The sequence below is a fragment of the Hemitrygon akajei genome, chromosome 9 (assembly GCF_048418815.1).
Source record: "Hemitrygon akajei chromosome 9, sHemAka1.3, whole genome shotgun sequence".
In the NCBI taxonomy this organism is placed as follows: Eukaryota; Metazoa; Chordata; class Chondrichthyes; order Myliobatiformes; family Dasyatidae; genus Hemitrygon; species Hemitrygon akajei.
In genome coordinates, this window is record NC_133132.1 from 158,313,363 (window position 1) to 158,329,040 (window position 15,678).

At 41.8% G+C, this 15,678-nt stretch overlaps 1 protein-coding gene across 3 annotated transcripts in view; it reads left to right on the forward strand.

Annotated features, from left to right (window-relative positions):
- Positions 1-11,016: 11,016 nt before the first annotated feature.
- The window catches only part of tbc1d32 (TBC1 domain family, member 32), a 220,380-nt gene continuing 215,718 nt past the window's right edge, over positions 11,017-15,678 (forward strand). For 2 of the 3 annotated variants that reach the window (XM_073057379.1, XM_073057381.1), the window contains exon 1: positions 11,017-11,253. In XM_073057379.1, coding sequence (XP_072913480.1) covers positions 11,243-11,253 — 11 coding nt within the window. In that variant the 5' untranslated portion in view covers positions 11,017-11,242. Of the gene's footprint in view, positions 11,254-11,277; positions 11,328-15,678 lie in introns of those variants that run through there. The other variant, XM_073057380.1, reaches the window with a different exon arrangement.

Here is a 15,678-nt window from a genome sequence, read left to right on the forward strand (position 1 = left end):
CGTCCACAGCTGTTTTAATAAAGTCTGTTACGACCCTGGTGTAGTCATTCAGATCCTCAGAGGAGTGCTTGAACATAGCCCAGTCCACTGACTCAAGGCAATACTGCAACCGTTCCTCTACTCTCCGCAACCAGCTCTTAGTCCTAATCTGGATCAAGAGATTTTTAGACTCTGTATGCAGGTCATAGGACTCCAGGCAAATGATCTGACTTGCCAAACTGCAGTCTTGGAAAGGAAAAATAGGCGTTCCTTATCGTATTGTATCAGTGGTCTAGTGTGTTGGGACCTCTGGTGCAACAGCTTACGTGCTGGTGATAATCAGGCAGGGTTTTCTTCAAACAGGCCTGGTTAAAGCCACTGACTATAATTTGAAATGTGTTGGAATGGTCTGTTTCTTGCCTGTAGATGACATTGTGCAGTTTCACAAGTGCTTGCTTATAATCAGCCACTGGTGGTATATTAACCACGGTCGGGATCATGGATGAGAACTCCCGAGGCAAATAAAATGGTCTACATTTGATTGTTAGGTGTTCTAAGTCAGGGGAACAAGAGGTCGACATAACCCCAAACACCAAAGAGAATTGACTAAAAAGCACACACCACCACCTTTTTCCTTACCAGAGTTCATGGTTCAATCTATGCTGAAAATCATAAAACCTTCTGGTCGGATAGTAGCATCCGGCGTGTGCCTTATTAACCAAGTCTCAATGCAACAAACAGTTGAGATCTGCCTCTGATACAGCAGCCTTGTCCTGGGATCGTCAATCTTATTTTCCAGTAACACTATATTCGCCAACATGATCCTGGGTAGAGGAGGCCTCATTACTCGGTGTGTCAGCCTGGTTTGATTTCTGCCTTTCCTGCCGTGTTTCTGGCTATGGCATTCACTTTTAAAGGTGCTGCGCTTAACTGCTCCACAATGCTCTGCATTCAGTCATTGATCGTGAGATCTGAGGATCATTGATGTAATTCCATAGGCTGCAGATTGCAGTGAAGGTAATGGTCTTACGGGGGTTGGTGATCATGATTGTGAACTTCCTACAGATCCATTTCAGGTGAAGTCTAAGAAGAGGAATAAGACAGATAGCACTGGATGAACACTGGATCAATTGGAAGGCTCAGGGGGGTGATAGATAGGACATATAGAGTGGTAATTACACCTAAGGTTCAAGACACGGGAAATTGCATGACAGTCAGGAGCAGGAAATGGGTTAAGCAGCCAGTGCAGAATATCCCTGTGGTGATCCCTCTTGACAACAGGTAAACCATTTTGGATACTGTTGGGGGGGGGGGGGGGAATGACCTAACGGAGGAAAGTCACAGGGTCTCTGGCACTGAGTCTGGATATGTGACTCTGAAGGGAAGGTGGGGTGAAGAGGTGAGCTGTGGTGATAGGGTATTCATTAGTTGGGGAACATAAAGGAGGTTCTGTGAACAAGAATGAGTTTCCTGGATGGTATGTTGCCTCCCAGGTGCCAGGGTCCATGCTATCTTGGATTGAGTCCTTAGGATTTTTAAGTGGGAACTTGAGCAGCCAGATGGTGTGGTCCAGGTAGGTACTAATTTCATAGGTAGGAAGGTTCTGCAAAGTGAGTTCAGGGAGTTAGGTGCTAAGTTGTGATCTCAGGATTGCTACCTGAGGATGCTAGTGAGCTCAGAAAAAGGAAGATCATACAGTTTACAGCTAAGAAATTGATGTAGGAGGGAGGACATAAAACATTTGGATCACTGGGCTCTCTTCTAGGGAAGATGAGACCTATATAGAAGTGGCAGTTTGCACCTGAACTGGAGGGGTGTAATATCCTAATGGTAAGGTTTGCTAGTGCTGCACGGGGTTGGGGGGGATGGGTGGTGGTTAACTAGATTTGCAGGGGGATGGGAACTAGAGTGCTAGAACAGATAGTGGAGAGATTATGGAGACAGATCTTGTTAAGACCTCAGGCAAAGTCAGGAATCAAAAGGTTGAGCATGGTGCGACTAATGTTCAGAACTGCATATACTTACCTCAGTGGTTGGTAAGTTGATGGAGAAGATCCTGAAAGGCTGGATTTATGAATATTTGGAGAGGCATAATATGATTAGAAATAGTCAGCATGGTTTTGTGAAAGGCAGGTCGTGCCTTACGAGCCTGATTAAAATTTTTTAAGGATGTGACTAAACACATTGATGAAGGTAGATCAGTAGATGTAGTGTATATGGATTTCAGTAAGGCATTTGACAAGGTACCCCACGCAAGGCTTATTGAGAAAGTAAGGAGGCATTGGATACAAGGGGACATTGCTTTGTAGATCCAGAACTGGCTTGCAAAGAGTGGTTGTAGACAGCATGGAGGTCTGTCACTAGTGGTGTTATCTGTTCTGGGACCCTTATTCTTCGTGATTTTTATAAATGACCTGGATGAAGAAGTGGAAGGATGGGTTAGTAAATTTGCTGATGACACAAAGGTTGGAGGTGTTGTGGATAGTGTGGAGGGCTGTCAGAGGTTACAGTGGGACATTGATAGGATGCAAAACTAGGCTGAGAAGTGGTAGATGGGGTTCAACCCAGGTAAGTGTGAGGTGGTTCATTTTGGTAGGTCAAATATGATGGCAGGATATAGCATTAATGGTAAGACTCTTGGCAGTGTGGAGGATCAGAGAGATCTTGGGGTCCGAGTCCATAGGACACGCAAAACTGCTGTGCGGGTTGACTCTGTGGTTAAGAAGGCATACGGTGCATTGGCCTTGATCAATCCTGGGATCGAGTTTAAGAGCCGAGAGGTAACGTTGCAGCTACAGTATACAGGACCCTGGTCAGACCCCACTTGGAGTACTGTGCTCAGTTCTGGTTGCCTCACTACAGGAAGGACGTGGCAACCACAGAAAGGGTGCAGAGGACATTTACAAGGATATTGCCTGGATTGGGGAGCATGTCTTAAGAAAATTACTTGATTGAACTCAACCTTTTTTCCTTGGAGCAACAGAGGATGAGAGGTGACCTGATAGAGGTGTACAAGATGATGAGACATTGATCGTGTGGATAGCCAGAGGCTTTTTTCCAGGGCTGAAATGGCTAGCACGAGAGGGCATCGTTTTAAGGTGCTTGGAAGTAGGTACAGAGGAGATGCCAAGGGTAAGTTTTTTACACAAAGAGTGGTGAGTGTGTGAAAAGGGCTGTTGGTGAAGGCGGTAGAGGCAGATATGATAGGGTCTTTTAAGAGACTCCTGGACAGGTACATGGAGCTCAGAAAAATAGAGGACTATGGATAACCCTAGGTAACTTCTAAGTTAAGGACATGTTCGGCACAGCTTTGTGGGCCAAAAGGTTTGAATTGTGCTGTAGGTTTTCTATGTTTCTAAATCAGTGGTTACTTATACTTTCCTAGATCAAAAAAAAACAGCAGAGTTCTATACAGAGAGCCTCATGAACAAGCTCAACCAGACAGGAAAAGGACACATTCTCTTACGCACCATGGGTTGTGAGTAGCTACTCTGTTTTAAGATTGGAAGTGGTAAGCTTAGAACAGCCTTTCTCAACCTTTTTGCCCTGGAGGAGCCCTTGAAATAATTTTCAGGTCTCAGGGAACCGCAGCTCATGGTACATTAGTGTGATCAGTAAGTTGTAGATATAATAATCCAAAAATGCTCTTTTGACTAGAGAATGAATTTTTAGCTAACTTTTCTTGAAAAGCAGACAGGTAAGCTTAGTTTAACCTTCTTGAAATTAATCTCTTCTTTCCCTTTCATAAATTTTAAAAACTCTTAAGGCAAACATAATAATTTTCTGTTAAATAACTGGCTTAAGCCAAAATGGAATTTAATTTTTCCAAAGGTAGGTTTGGTAGATTTAATTTAAATGAAGGTTGTAAATTGATTTTAATTAATGCTATTTACAACATGAAAATTCATAGATAACGTTAAATAGTAAAGCTACTAAAAACCTTAAGCCAAAGCAATATGAATAAAAATATAGCCTAAGATGCAATTTTATACTTTGAAATTTTGATGATTTTGATGATTTTGAAAAAACATTTTCTTACTAAGTGATATGATCAGACTCAAATATAGGCCTAGTATGTAAACCTTGCCTTTTGCTGCACAAATCCTCAATTCTGGGTCGAACTTGAGATAAGAGCATATGGATTTCAACTTCAATTGAAATGAGATGATTTCTATCCTTGCTCTTGATGCTTGTTAAGCAAGAAAAAGCTTGCTTACACACATAAGAAGTTGAAATCCAGAACTTGTCCAGGGGCTGTTCAGTAAATCTAATCTTGAGTGCCCAATCAAACTACAGCTCACAAAGTTTTTCCTCTTCTCTCAAAGTCATGTATGTTCTCAGGCTGAGCAGAAGATTAAGAAAAAGGGTCCCTCACCCAGTCATACACATGTTGAAAGGAAGGAAAAATACTGTTCAATTTATACTGCAGTTCTTCTGGCTTTCAATAAGACTCAAGACTTTCTGATATCCTTCCTCACTTTCAAGCCCAAGCAGCAGTGGAAACATTTCAAAATTTCCTTTTACAACATGATTTTTCCAAAGATTCAATTTCCTTTTAAATCCAAGAATCATGTCACTTGAAATCAAAACATTTTCTCCAGGGCCTTGCAGAGACTTGTTCAATTGGTTTATACGATGAAAACTGTCTGCTCAGTAGGCTAGTTTCTGCAGCAATTCTTCATCTTCAAAGGACTCAGCAACATCTGGCCTACTGTTTCCTTGAAAGTACTGCGGCAATTCACTTTACAGCTCAAACACCCTGTTGAGAACTCATCTGCTAAACCACTGAATTTCTGTGTGGAGCAGGAGATTACTGTGCTCCTTACCCCAGTTTTCACAGTTATTTAATCATTCTCTAGTGAACTGGTCTTGTTTAATGAAGTTAACCATTTTTGTAGTATCAGCCAGAACTTTTTTCATTTCACCTCCAAGAGTTATTGGCATCAGCACCTCTCTGTGAAGAAAGCAGTGTGATGTGACAATGCCAGGATTTTTTTTACAAGAGAAACAAATCCTTTCATGGAGCAGAAGATTGATAAGGCACCATCAGTTCAGATGCCAACACAGTTCCTCCAAGACAGACCTTTTGTTTCCAGATGTGAAGACAGAACATTAAATATATTTTCATCTTTGCTTATTTCCAGCAGCTCTTTGCAACAGAAAAAGTTTTCTTGAATTTGCCATCATTTACAAATCTTAGCTACAACATGACATTTATTGGTGAAATCTGTTGACTCATCAACCTGGTTAGAGAACCTAACATTTTTCAGTTTATCACATAAATCCTCTTCAGCATCTTGTGACATCTAATCAATAGGTCAACTTGTACTGTTTGAGAGTGAAACCTTTTCAATTTCTCGTACTACATCTTGTCCTAGCATTTTACCCATTATAATTTTGGATGCTCCAATTTTCTACTACTACACCAGTAGATTTTGTTCACTCCCATAAGTCTGTCAACAGAGCATAAGGGGAAATTTGGGGAGGTAATTCAGGAGAGAGAGGCTGATGTTACAGCCCAAGATGGGTGGGTCCATACAATGCTTGGAAAAGGCACTTCACACTCCCCAACAATCTACCGTCCTCCCCTAAGTGCAATACAGCACTCACCAATTATCAATGGCCTCCCCAAAAGCTGAGAGTGGACTCAACCAAATAAACACAGTCCTATAGTGCACTACCATACTGGGCTGAGAGACCTCTAATGAGATTGCTAATGGGGCTGCTCGTTCACTGTCCACCATTGCTATTGCTAGTGCTAGTATCATGCATAGTTCAAAAACCAATGCTTATTTTTTTTAAATCATGATCTCTCGTGGAACACCCATTGAGAAACTCTGGCTTAGATAGAGAAAACTGTTGTAAACTGCCTAACATTTATACACAGGAACATATGCCTGTCCACAAAGGGAACATTCCTTACCAGGAAGATCTTCAGGAATGATCTCATGGTCTCACCTGAAGCATGTTTATATTGAATTCTCCAATTTCCAGTAATTCCCTCCCCCTCCCCCTTCCCCTAGCCCAGATCCCTCTCTGCCTCTCTCCCCTTTCAACTTTCTGCTTCTTTATCTCTACAGTTCTTTCATGCTTATCTTCTCCCCGCTTTATCTTTCCTCTGATTGGTTTTCCACCTGGCACCTCTAGGCCCTACCCCCTCCCCCTATCTCTATTACTGGGCTTCGGCCCTCTCTTCCCCCCCATTCCTGATGAAGGGTCTCGGCCCGAAATGTTGGCTACTCTTTTCTCACGGATGCTGCCTGACCTGCTGAGTTCTTCCATGTATTCTTTGATCCACAGCATCTGCAGTTGTATTTTTGTGTTTTAACAGGGATTTCTGTTTTGCATTTGAATGAGTTTTGGCAGCAGCAATTCAAGACAGATTTTTCCTGAACGCAGTCAAGACGGACAATTTGGTTTGGCAGAAGAAGATCACAATTCAGGACAGGCTGCTTACCACAAGCGGACATTTGTGTAAATGTTGAGATTTCATGGCTCCTGTCTCTTACTAGCATGTAGTTGTAATTATTACAGTATAATAATTCAGAGGCTGGAATGTAGGATTCGACTCTTTGGAGCAATCGTTTCATTGGAGCTGAGGGTGCGTCATTCAAGAATAACAGCCATGTAGCAATCGCAGGCTAGCGGCAATTGTTTTGTTTTGATTTTGGATTAGTCTTGATGTGGTTTGGAGGCTTATGTGCCTCAGTGACCCAGAGAGCTATGTTGGTTGGAGTCAGGGCTTTTACTTTTACTTTTAGTAGGGTCACGTATGCCAAACAGGTCAAAAGGTAGAGGCCAGACTAAGAATGGTCCACTGGTCATAGAGTCATAAAAAGTACAGCACAGAAACAGGCCTTTTGGCCAATATAGTCCATGCCAAAACCATTTAAACTACCTACTCCCATCGACCTGCGCCGGGACCATAGCCCTCCATATCCCTATCATCCACGTCCCTATCCAAACTTCGCTGAAATCTTGAAATCAAGCTCACATTCACCACTTGTGCTGGTAACTTGTTCCACACTCTCATGACCCTCTGAGTGAAGAAGTTTCCCCTTATGTTCCCCTTAAACTTTTCACATTTCATCCTTACCCATGACCTCTGGTTGTAGTCCCACCTAACCTCAGTGGAAAAAGCTGCTTACATTTACCCTATATATACCCTTCATAATAGAGGTATACCTCTATTGAATCTCCTCTCAATCTTCTACATTCTAAGGAATAAAGTCTTAACTTATTCAATCTTTCCTTATAACTCAGGTCCTCCAGACCCGGCAACATCCTTGTAAATTTTCCCTGTACACTTTCAACCATATTTACATCATTCCTGCAGGTAGATGACCAAAACTGCACACAATATTACAAATTAGACCTCACTAACTTCTTATACAAAGTCAACATAACATCTCATCTCCTGTACTCAATAACTTGATTTATGAAGGCCAATGTGCTGAAAGCTTTCTTTACAACCGTATCTATCTGTGACTCCACTTTCATCAAATGATGGACCCGTGTTTCCAGATCCATTTGTTCTACCAATGTGGTGAACTACATATACCAGAGTGGTTTGCTCCCAACAGACCCCTGCTGACTGCTCCTGTGGCTCCTCCCACAAACCCCTGTATAAAGGCGAATGAGGCCTGAGGCTGGCCCTCATTCTCCAGGATGTTGGGTTGTTCATTCTTCCAGTCAATAAAAGCCGATAACTCTCTTCTTACGTCTCAGAGTGAGTTATTGATGGTGCATCAACCACATTCCTCAGTGTCCAACTGCTCTCTGTGTAAGACCTATCCTGGTTGGTTCCACCAAAGTACACTTCGTACAACACCTTACACTTGCCTGCATTGTTCCATCTACCATTTTTCAGCCCATTTTTCCAGGTAATCTAGATCCCTTTGCAAGTCATGATAGCCTTCCTCACTGTCTACTGTACCGCCAATCTTGGTGTCATCCACAAATTTGCTGATCCAGATCATTGATATAGATGACAAACAACAACAGACCCACCACTGATCCCAGCAGTACACACCTCCCGGCACAGAGGCTACAATCTACTACCACTCTCTGGTTTCACCCACAAAGTCAATGTCTAATCCAACTGACTACCTCATCCTGAATGCCGAGCAGCTGATCCTTCTTGACCAACCTCCCAAGCGGGACTTAGTTAAATGCCTTGCTAAAATCCATGTGGACAATATTCATTGCCTTACCTTCATCCACTTTCCTGGTAACTTCCTCAAAAAACTATAAATTGGTTAGGTATGACCTACAATACACAAAGCTGTGCTGACTATCCTTAACCAATGCATGTCTAACCAAATACATGTATATCCCATGCCTTAGAATACCTTCCAATAACTTTACGACTACTGATGTCAGACTAACCAGCCTATGATTTCCTGATTTATGTTTAGAACCTTTCCTAAACAGTGAAACAACATTTGCTATCTTCTAATCCTCTGGTACATCTCCTGTTGCAAAGGGTGATTTAAATATTTCTGCACTTGCCTCCTGTAGGGTCAGAGGGAACTGCTTGTCAGGCCCTGGGGATTCATCCACCCTGATTTGTCTCGGGATGGCAAACACCTCCTTCTCTGTAATTTGTATAGGGTCCATGAATTTGATGCCACTTTGCCTCACTGCTACAGACTCTGTGTCTGTCTCCTAAGTAAATACGAATGCAAAATACTTAGTTAAGATCTCTTTTGGCTCCATACATGGATTACCATTTTGATCTTCCTGAGGATCAATTTTGACCCTTACAATCCTTTTGCTCCTAATAGACAATAGGCGCAGGAGTAAGCCATTCGGCCCTTCGAGCCAGCACCACCATTCAATGTGATCATGGCTGATCATCCACAATCAATACCCCGTTCCTGCCTTGACTCCGCTATCTTTAAGAGCTCTATCTAACTCTTTCTTGAAAGCATCCAGAGAATTGGTCTCCACTGCGTTCTGAGGCAGAGCGTTCCATAGATCTACAACTCTCTGGGTGAAAAAGTGTTTCCTTAACTCTGTTCTAAATGGCTTACCCCTTATTCTTAAACTGTGGTCTCTGGTTCTGGACTCCCCCAAAATTGGGAACATGTTTCCTGCCTCTAGCGTGTCCAATCCCTTAATAATCTTATATGTTTCAATCAGATCCTCTCTCATCCTTCTAAATTCCAGTGTATACAAGGTCAGTCACTCCAATCTTTCAACATATGACAGTCCCGCCATCCTGGGAATCAACCTCATGAACCTACGCTGCACTCCCTCAATAGCAAGAATGTCCTTCCTCAAATTTGGAGAACAAAATTGAACACAATACTCCAGGTGTGGTCTCATCAGGGCCCTGAACAACTGCAGAAGGATCTCTTTGCTCCTATACTCAACTCCCCTTGTTATGGAGGCCAACATGCCATTAGCTTTCTTCACTGCCTGCTATACCTGCATGCTTATTTTCGGTGACTGATGAACAAGGACACCTAGATCTCATTGTACTTCCCCTTTTCCTAACTTGACACCATTCAGATAGTAATCTGCCTTCCTGTTCTTGCCACCAAAGTATACAGTATCTGTAGAACCTGTTTGAATTCTCCTTCAAACTTGCCTTCTAGGTCAACCTCATGCCTTCTTTTAGCCCTCCTGATTTCTTTCTTAAAGTGTACTCTTGCATTTCTTATACTTCATAAGCACCTCATTTTTCCTTCCTGCCTAGGCACTCCTTGTTTATTTAAACAAGTGTCTCAATATTTCTTGAAAACCAAGGTTCCCTTCCACAGTGAACGGTAGGGCACTGAGGAACGTGGTAGAACAAAGGGATCTGGGCACCCAGGTCCATCATTCGGCGAAAGTGGAGTCACAGATAGATATGGTTGTACAGTATCCCAATGGACACTTGCCAGTTCATTTCTGATACCATTGGCTTTTCTCCAACTTAGAATCTCGGCCCGCGGACCAGACCTATCTTTTTGCATATTTACTTTGAAACTAATGGCATTGTGATCACTAGATACGAAGAGTTCCCTTAAAGAAACTTCTGTCACCTGCCCGGTCTCATTCCCTAGTAGCAGATCAAGTATCGCACATTCTCGCGTCGGGACTTCTACGTACTGATTAAGGAACTTTCCTGAACACATTTCACAAACTCTATCCCATCTAGTCCTTTTACAGTATGGGAGTCCCATTCAATATGTGGTAAATTAAAATCATCTGCTATAACAACATTATGCTTCTTGTAACAGTCTGTCATCTGTCTACTGAAAGGAAGCCTGGTCCTCCAGGTTCTGGGTGGAGTCAGTTCAGGGCTAATCGCCCTGTCTATTAAAACAAAATTATTATGGAAACAGCAATGAAGAATCCTTCTATGTACATCTGAGTGGCCAAGGACAGACAGACTGAAAACTTTATTCCTGCCCTGGGTGTTCAGCGGCATAACCGGTAATAGGTAAATCAGATTATAAGGTTGGTACAACATATTTTAATTACCTTATTTTTAATTTTTCTTTCATTCTGTGCCATCTTCTAAGACAGTCTGCAAAATGTTTTAAAACATTCACTGAAAGGAATTAGTTCCTCGCCTCTGCGTTTTCTGTTGTAGTTGAGACATTACAGCCACTGGGATTTCCTTGAACTAACAACTGACAGTAATTGGTGTTGCAAAGGAAATTTTCGCCACGAAGAGCGCGGTTTTATTAGCGTTAGCAGCGAGAGCCGTCCAATTACAGCATTTGAAACTCTTGTCATTTTATTTTGCCGAAACCCCTCTTCAAGCTCTAACGCGGGGTCTACGACTTGTATTTCTTTCTCCACAGATGTTGCCTCAGCCGCTGAATTCCGTATACTGTAATTTACTGTATGGTAAATTAAAGACTTTAAAACCCACGTTGAAACACAACCCATGTTAATCACTGAAGAGTCCGCATGTAGGAAAAGCTCTAGTGCTGCCAATCTATTCCGTACTTTCTCTCCATCAATGCGCATGCGCATCGAGCGACGGCGGCTCGGTTCTGCGCACGCGCCTTACCCGGTGAGCTGTCGCCATCTTGTCTCGGCTCGGCGCTGGTTTGAAGTTTGGTGACGAGTGAGCTGTTACCTGGGCGGTTGATAAACACCATTACTGCTACAACGGCGGCGAAAATAATTTAAAAAACTATCCAGGTTCCTCTTTATTTTGGCCAAAGTTTGCCTTAATACCCTGCATGGGTTCCTCTGAAACTTCGGTGATAAGCTAAGCGTCGGGAGGCGTTTCCATGGTTACCATTGCTGGGACCGAGGGATGTGCACCAGGTAGGGACCCATTTGCAACTCGGGCATTCGCTGCAGCCCTGGGTGGAAGAGGTTAACGGGAACCTACTGGGAAGGTAGATATATTCAGGGACAGGAATTTTGAGCTGGGGAACAGTGCGTACAGACCTTTGGCAGTGCAAACTAAGACGATCTGCATTTACATGGGTGCTTTGTTACCTTTGTTAACATTTGCCCGACTTATTTAACCTGAAATGACAGGCGAAATTTGTAAACTCGCCTGAAGTCATTTCTATGTGCGGTGTGCAGTGGGACAGGTTGAAATTGTCTTGAGAACAGGACGGTCTCAGCTTTCGTTTACAGACTTGGTAGAATTCCGCCGTGTAGTACATAGTAGCAGCTTTTACACTTTTTTTTTGAGCTGGGGAACAATGCGTACAAGACACGGCAGAAGGTTAACAAAGTTGTTTTTTTTAAAAATCTGTAGGTGGTTTTTAAATACGTACTGCGGAATAACACATTGCTTGCTTAGCCTTGGCCTACTTTCCCGATCGTCCAGATTACTTTGTAATTTGTCCAGTGTAATTAAAGCTTAGATTTACATTTACCCTATCGTGGCAAAATCACATTTCTGCGTACTTTGCCGTATCACTTCCTAGTTCAGTTTGGGACTGTTTAAGCCCATGTTATCATTGTTAATGATAGTGGTGAAAATATTTTCAAAATTTGAGAAAAAAGCTTTTGTGTATTGCTAACATTGTGAATTCTTACAGGGCATCACTTAATGATATGGATTGTTATTTTCATCTCAGTAATATTGCTTCAGTATGTTATGTGAAAAGGAATGCAAAGTGTATTTTCAGTGAAAATGTCTTACATTTGTTGCTAGGGTCATACACTTTGAGTGCTTCTGTTTCTTGCTGAACTGAAGTTAAGCTACTTGATAACCAGCCTATGGCTTTGCTCCAACGTTAAATCATTGAATCCATTTTTCAGCCATGTGGCTTTTTAAAATAGCTAGTCCTCTAATATGCATCATTGATATCCACAGACACTGGTCTTTAAATTTAAGATCGTGATAAATATCTGAATGAAGGTTTCCTTGCTCTTTTTTTGGTTTGAGTCTATGTTGAGGGTTTACAGAACATTACTTCCCTGAGTGAAAGCACTACTGTTGTTATTCTGGTAGTGGGTATTTCGAGGAAGGACTGAACCCTCGACTGGGGGGAAAATAAAATTGGAATTCATGACCAGATGTGACTCTGAACATGGCTGGATCAAGTTGTTACTTCATCAGATTGTGAGGCAACTATGTATTCCAGTTCCTGTATGTTAGAATGTTCTGCAGAGCTGACCAGGTTGAATGCTTTGTCAGTGGGTTATGTTTGAAAGTCTATACACGAGATGATTCTTTCAGAGTTAATTTTTCATTTATAGTGATTAAATACTATCTATTTTTTCCTCCAGTCCTGCCGAAGGGTTTCAGTCGGAAATGTCGACTGTACTCTTTTCCTAAATGCTGCCTGGCCTGTTGAGTTCCTCCAGCATTTTGTGTGTATTTTGAAGGTATTGCTTAAACCATGACAATATAATCAAAAATAAAACTGAAGATACCAGAGTCTGAAATATATACAAAATGTGTGACCATATTCAGCATCTCAGGCTGCATCTGTATAAGGAGGAACAGATGTTTTAGGTTGAAGATTTTTCATTAGAGAAGATGAAGACCATAGGACATAGGAGCAGAATTAGGCCATTTGGCCCATCAAGTTTGCTCTGACATTTAAACATGGCTGATCCTTCTTTCCCCTCCTCAACTCCATTCTCTAGCCTTCTCTCCCCCTAACGTTTGGCCAATTTGTCTCTCATACCATTGTAATTTCCTTTACTCCATTCAAATACTGCTACATCAGACTTTATTTCCTCCTTATTAAATTTCAAGTTGAACTCAATCATACTGTGATCACTGGCTCCCAAGGGCTCTTTTACCTTAAGTTTCCTAATCGCCTCTGGTTCATAACATAACCCTGTATCCAGTATAGCTGATCCCCTAGAAGGCTCAATAACAATCTGCTCTAAAATGCCATCTCGTAGGCATTCAACAAACTCACTCTTTTGAGATTCATTACCAAGCTGATTTTCCCAATCGACCTGCATGTTAAAATCTCCCATGACTAGCATAACATTGCCCTTTTGACATGCCATTTATATTTCCTGCTGTAATTTGTGGTTCGCATCCCACCTACTGTTGGGAGGCCAGTATATAACTGCCATCAAGGATCTTTTACCCATGCAGTTTCTTAACTCAACACACGAGGATTCAAACAACACACACAAAATGTTGGTGGAACACAGCAGGCCAGACAGCATCTATAAGGAGAAGCACTGTCGACGTTTCGGGCCGAGACCCTTCGTCAGGACTAACTGAAAGGAGAGATACTAAGAAATTTGAAAGTAGTGGGGGGAGGAGGAAATGCAAAATGATAGGAGAAGACTGGAGGGGGTGGGATGAAGAAGAGCTGGAAAGGTGATTGGTGAAAGTGATACAAAGCTGGAGAAGGGAAAGGATCATGGGACGGGAGGCCTCGGGAGAAAGAGGCCCATCACTCTGCCTGTTCTCCATCTCCCTCTGGTGCTTATTCCCCCCACCTCTTTCTCCCGAGGCCTCCCATCCCATGATCCTTTTCCTTCTCCAGCTCTGTATCACTTTCACCAATCACCTTCCCAGCTCTTAGCTTCATCCCATCCCCTCCAGTCTTCTCCTATCATTTTGCATTTCCCCCTCCCCCCGCTACTTTCAAATCTCTTAGTATCTCTCCTTTCAGTTCTTCAGTCCTTCAATGAGCTTATAAGAAAGTAACAATTGTGACTCCTGGTAAATTCATTGTAAGCTGTGATAATTAAATACGACAGTTTAAAAAAATACCAGATTCAGGAATGGGTAAGAAAACCATTATGGGAATCATATATAGATCTCCAAATGTGGGGTTGAGATTACAAAGGGAGTTGAGAAAGGCATGTAAAAAAGGTAATGATGCGATTGCAATGGGGGTCTTAAATATGCAAGGGGATTGGGAATTACAAGATTGGTGTTGGATCGCAAGAGAGGAGTTTGTTGAATGCCTATGAGATGGTTTTTTAGAGCAGCTTGTGCTTGAGCCTACTTGGGGAAAAGCCATCTTAGATTAGACGTTGTGTAATAACCTAGAATTACAGAGGCATGAGAGAGGCCCTTGCCCAGGTGGATTTGAGGTGGATACTGGTGATAATGACAGCAGAGCAGAGATGGCTGAAGTTTCTGGGAATAGTTCACAAGACACAGGATAGATATGTCCCATAGAGGAAGAAGTTTGCAAATGGCAGGGGTAGGTAGCTGTGGCTGACAGGGAAATTTAGGACTGCCCAAGGAAAGGGCATATAAGGACACAAAAGTGGGAAGTTTTTAAAATCTAACAAAAGACAACTAAAAAAAGTTATAAGAAGGGAAAAGATACTCCCTCCTACAATTTAAAGTGGTTCATAGGGCCCACATGACCAAGGATAAGCTATCTCGTTTTTATTCGGATATATCTCCCGATTGTGATAGATGTAGCAATGGAGAAGCTTCACTAACTCATATGTTTTGGACATGTCTGAGTCTTGAAAAATACTGGAAGGAAGTATTCCAAACTTTCTCTGTACTTTTTAAAGTAAATTTTAAGCTTAACCCTTTGACTGCCTTATTCGGTATTGTTGGAGGAAAAGGTATTATTTTGGAGACATCTGATTTGCACGTTTTGGCTTTTATTTCTCTTATAGCTAGGAGGGCGCTCTTGCTTAAATGGAAGGATGTAATTCCGCCTACTTACGCTCAATGGTTACGTGATGTTATGTCGTGCTTAAATTTAGAGAAGATCCGTTGTTTAATTTCTGAATCTAGTCAAGACTTTCAAACATTGTGGGGACCATTTTTGAACTATTTTCAAAACCTTTGAGTTGCTGTTAAAGTAATAAAATTATTACATTTCAATATTACAATTTAATTTACATGGATATAGGGTAATGAGATTGCAAGTGTGATTCAAATATAATGTATTTGGTATTATTTTATCTTTTTTGACTTATAATATATATCTTGTACTCTGTATTCTTCTATGTAGAAATTAATAAAAATATTGAAAGAGAAGGGAAAAGATGAAATATGAGGGCGAACTGGCTAATAATGTAAAGCAGGGTACTAAAGGTTTTTTCAGTTATATGAAGAGTAAAAGGGAGGTGAGAGTTGATATTGGAACACTGATCAATGATGCTGTTGAGGTGGTAATGGGGGACAAAGAAATAGCAGATGAACTTAATAAGTACTTTGCATCAGTCTTCACTGTGGAATGCACTAGCAGTATGCCTGTGTGTCGAGTAGGAGTGAGTGCAGTTGCTATTACAAAGGAAAAGTACTAGGCAAACTCAAAAGTCTTAAGGTGGGTAAGTCAC